This window comes from the organism of the source record quoted next (genome assembly GCF_019968955.1).
Source record: "MAG: Porospora cf. gigantea A chromosome Unknown PgA_NODE_3154_length_2823_cov_399.445, whole genome shotgun sequence".
NCBI classification, from domain to species: Eukaryota; Apicomplexa; class Conoidasida; order Eugregarinorida; family Porosporidae; genus Porospora; species Porospora cf. gigantea A.
Window position 1 is genome coordinate 1 of NW_027151601.1, and position 2,823 is coordinate 2,823.

The 2,823-nt window shown below is 55.7% G+C and overlaps 2 protein-coding genes across 3 annotated transcripts; both read right to left on the bottom strand.

Moving 5' to 3' along the window:
* KVP18_000279 (uncharacterized protein) lies at positions 1-1,408 on the bottom strand (the record flags this gene model as incomplete). Of its 2 annotated transcripts, none has more annotated exons than XM_067953452.1 (1): positions 1-1,408. In XM_067953452.1, a coding segment is annotated over one exon (1,408 nt), but the record flags the coding sequence as incomplete, so codon positions are not given. The 2 variants fall into 2 exon arrangements, with proteins under 2 accessions (XP_067809930.1, XP_067809929.1); XM_067953451.1 differs by having other exon boundaries at positions 14-1,396.
* A 1,038-nt stretch (positions 1,409-2,446) lies between these two features.
* KVP18_000280 (uncharacterized protein) lies at positions 2,447-2,734 on the bottom strand (the record flags this gene model as incomplete). The annotated part of the gene is made up of 1 exon (XM_067953470.1): positions 2,447-2,734. The coding sequence occupies one exon, from the start codon at positions 2,732-2,734 to the stop codon at positions 2,447-2,449; it is 288 nt and encodes a 95-aa protein (XP_067809931.1).
* Positions 2,735-2,823: the final 89 nt, after the last annotated feature.

Here is a 2,823-nt window from a genome sequence, read left to right on the forward strand (position 1 = left end):
GAACCTCTGCAACCTCCACGATGCGCTCGACTGGGATGTCTCTGTACTGAATCTCGGGAACTTCTACGATCTTCTCCTGGGTCACAATCTTAGGGACTTCCACAATGTTCTCCCTGATCTCGACCTTGGGGACGTGAACAATCCTCTCCTGGATGTGGACCTCAGGAACCTCGATGACCTTCTCAACAATTTCGATTTCAGGAACCTCGACAATCTTCTCGACGATGATTGGCTTCGCGACCTCAATGATTCTCTCCTGAATAACGGCATCCTCCTCTATGATCTCTTCATGGATGATCTTCTCAGGAACGACAATAACCTTTTCAATGATTTCCTCTCTGATGATCTTCTTAGGTACTCGCATCGTCGACTCAACGACGCGTTCATTCACAACATGCGTCCTGCTCTCGTCGACTCGCTCGTTCACGCTGATCACCTTCTCAGCTCCGTATTCGTGCCCAATGACATTCGTTGCAACCACGCGCTCCTGTCCTCTGATTACTTGGCCGGTAGTGCTGGACAGCCGGCTACCAGCACCAACGGTATACCTCCCACTAGTGTTGGTCTGGTAGGCCTGGCCGGCGTAGGTCTGTTGGCCTGTGTAGACCTGCTGCTCCCCAGAGTACGCATGCTGGCTGCCAGAGAGCGCGTAGGCCCGCTCAGTGTTAGCGAGGGCATAGGCCCGTTCAGTGTTAGAGGGGTATGACATATGGTTGGCGTATGCCTGTTGGCTTCCAGTGGTAGAGTAGGTGGCCTGTTGGCTTCCAGTGGTAGAGTAGGTGGCCTGTTGCCCCCCTGCAACGTAGACGGCGTCTTGCCCCCCTGCAACGTAGCCGGCGTCTTGTCCCCCTGCAACGTAGCCGGCCTGCTGTCCCCCTGCAACGTAGCCGGCCTGCTGCCCCCCTGCAACGTAGGTCTGCTGACCCCCTGCAACGTAGGTCTGCTGACCCCCTGCAACGTAGGTCTGCTGACCCCCTGCAACGTAGGTCTGCTGACCACCTCCCGTGACAGCGTAGGCCTGCTGTTGCCCTTGAGCGTAGGTCCGCTGACCTCCAGTGTAGGCCTGGCTGGCGTAGGTGGCGCCTGCCACGCGGCCCGCGTAAGACGACCCCTGCCTCACAGACCCTGAAAAAGAGTAGTCGGCGCCAGCCTGCCCAGTGGGCACGAGATTGTCCTGAGAGTCGTAGGTCGGGGAAAGGCCGGACGACTCTACAGTTCTGTCCTCGTACGTGGTGGTGGGACCACTATGGTAAGACATAGTGCTCGTGGCCATAGGTCCAGTGTGGTACGACGTGGTACTCTGCGTAACCATGGGTCCAGACCTCCACTCGGAAGTGGTGACCTCAGTACCATCCTCAGTCGTGAACTTCTGCTCAGTGAACTGGCCTGGCGTCATGTCAGAAGTCATCGTTGTTGAATATATGCTATTAATAACACGTCATTTCGGCGTAGTATGTGTGTGGGGCATAACAATATCAATAGATGACGCGTAATCACATGGTTCTACCTCTTAGATGCCGGGTCGTCCGTACGGTCCCGATTTCGTAGCAGTATGTATGTTTAGGGAATAAGGATTTTCCTGGACGATAGTAGGAACTTCCCCCGTTTTTATTGACAATTCCCCTTGTGCCGCTCAGATGTGGCGGCGTCAGCGTCTTACGCCACTTCGGCTCGCGAACAATCCACATGGCGGCTCCGGCAGGGGGTCCAACATCAAGCCGCACAAGGGGAGCCCACCACACGCCCGACCCCCCACCTCTGGAGGTTCGGTTAATACTGACTAGACTGCGCGCGTGACACCACCGCCACGCAGCTACCCCTTTCCGTCGCCCTCACTCGAGACGACGATTTGAGCGAACACAAGCACTACTACGCCATCGAAAACGCCCGAGCCCGCGCCCGCGTTCGGTCGACGCGTGACGCGTGCGGATACAGACATGCAACCCGACACGGGTAAGCCTTTCACAGAAAGCCACCATTGGATAAGCCTTTCGCAGAAAGCCCCGCCTACGTAAAGAACGCCTCAGGCCGGTAACGACACCAAGGGATAAGCCGAACGGCCAATCCGGACGTCGCTGGAGGGGGCGCGTGACGCGTAATCACGTGTTCTACCTCTTAGATGCCGGTCCGTACTGTTTCGATTTCGTAGCATGTTCAGTGAAGAAGGATTTTCCTGGACGATAATAAGAAGTTCCCCCGTTTTATTGACAATTCCCCTTGTGCCGCTCAGATGTGGCGGCGTCAGCGTATGACGCCACTTGGGCTTGCAAACAATCCAATAGATGACGGGTACACACGTGTTACTACCTCGTAAATGCCGGGTCGTCCGTACTGCCCCAATTTCGTAGTGGTGGCGTCAGCGTATGGCGCCACTAGGGCTCTCGAACAATAAAGTCAAGCCGGTTATACAGTTGGACAATGCAATTCAAATTTTTCAAAACGATGTTCACTGGGCATAGATTTGATACTCAGGGACGCCAGTGAGCGCGGACTGGGCATACATAGGAGCGTCCTGGAAGGGCTGCATGGTGAGCCGACCAGCGTGGTCGGCGTGTAATCTTCCTTGTTCCCATGCAGCGGTGAGAGCACCCTGCAGATCTGCATTTTGAGCGTGGTAAATGGCGTCAGACTGGCGTATGTCCTCCGCCAGGTTCTCAAGCAGGCACAAGGACACGGGTGCTGACGCCTCCAGGGCTTGTAGCGTTGATCCAAAGTTCTGGATACTGGCGACCATTTCAGGACTGCAGATCTCAGCAGCGACAGGAACCTCAATGAATCGGGGGAGGTAAACGGGGTACCGGACCTTACGGTACTTGGGCTTAA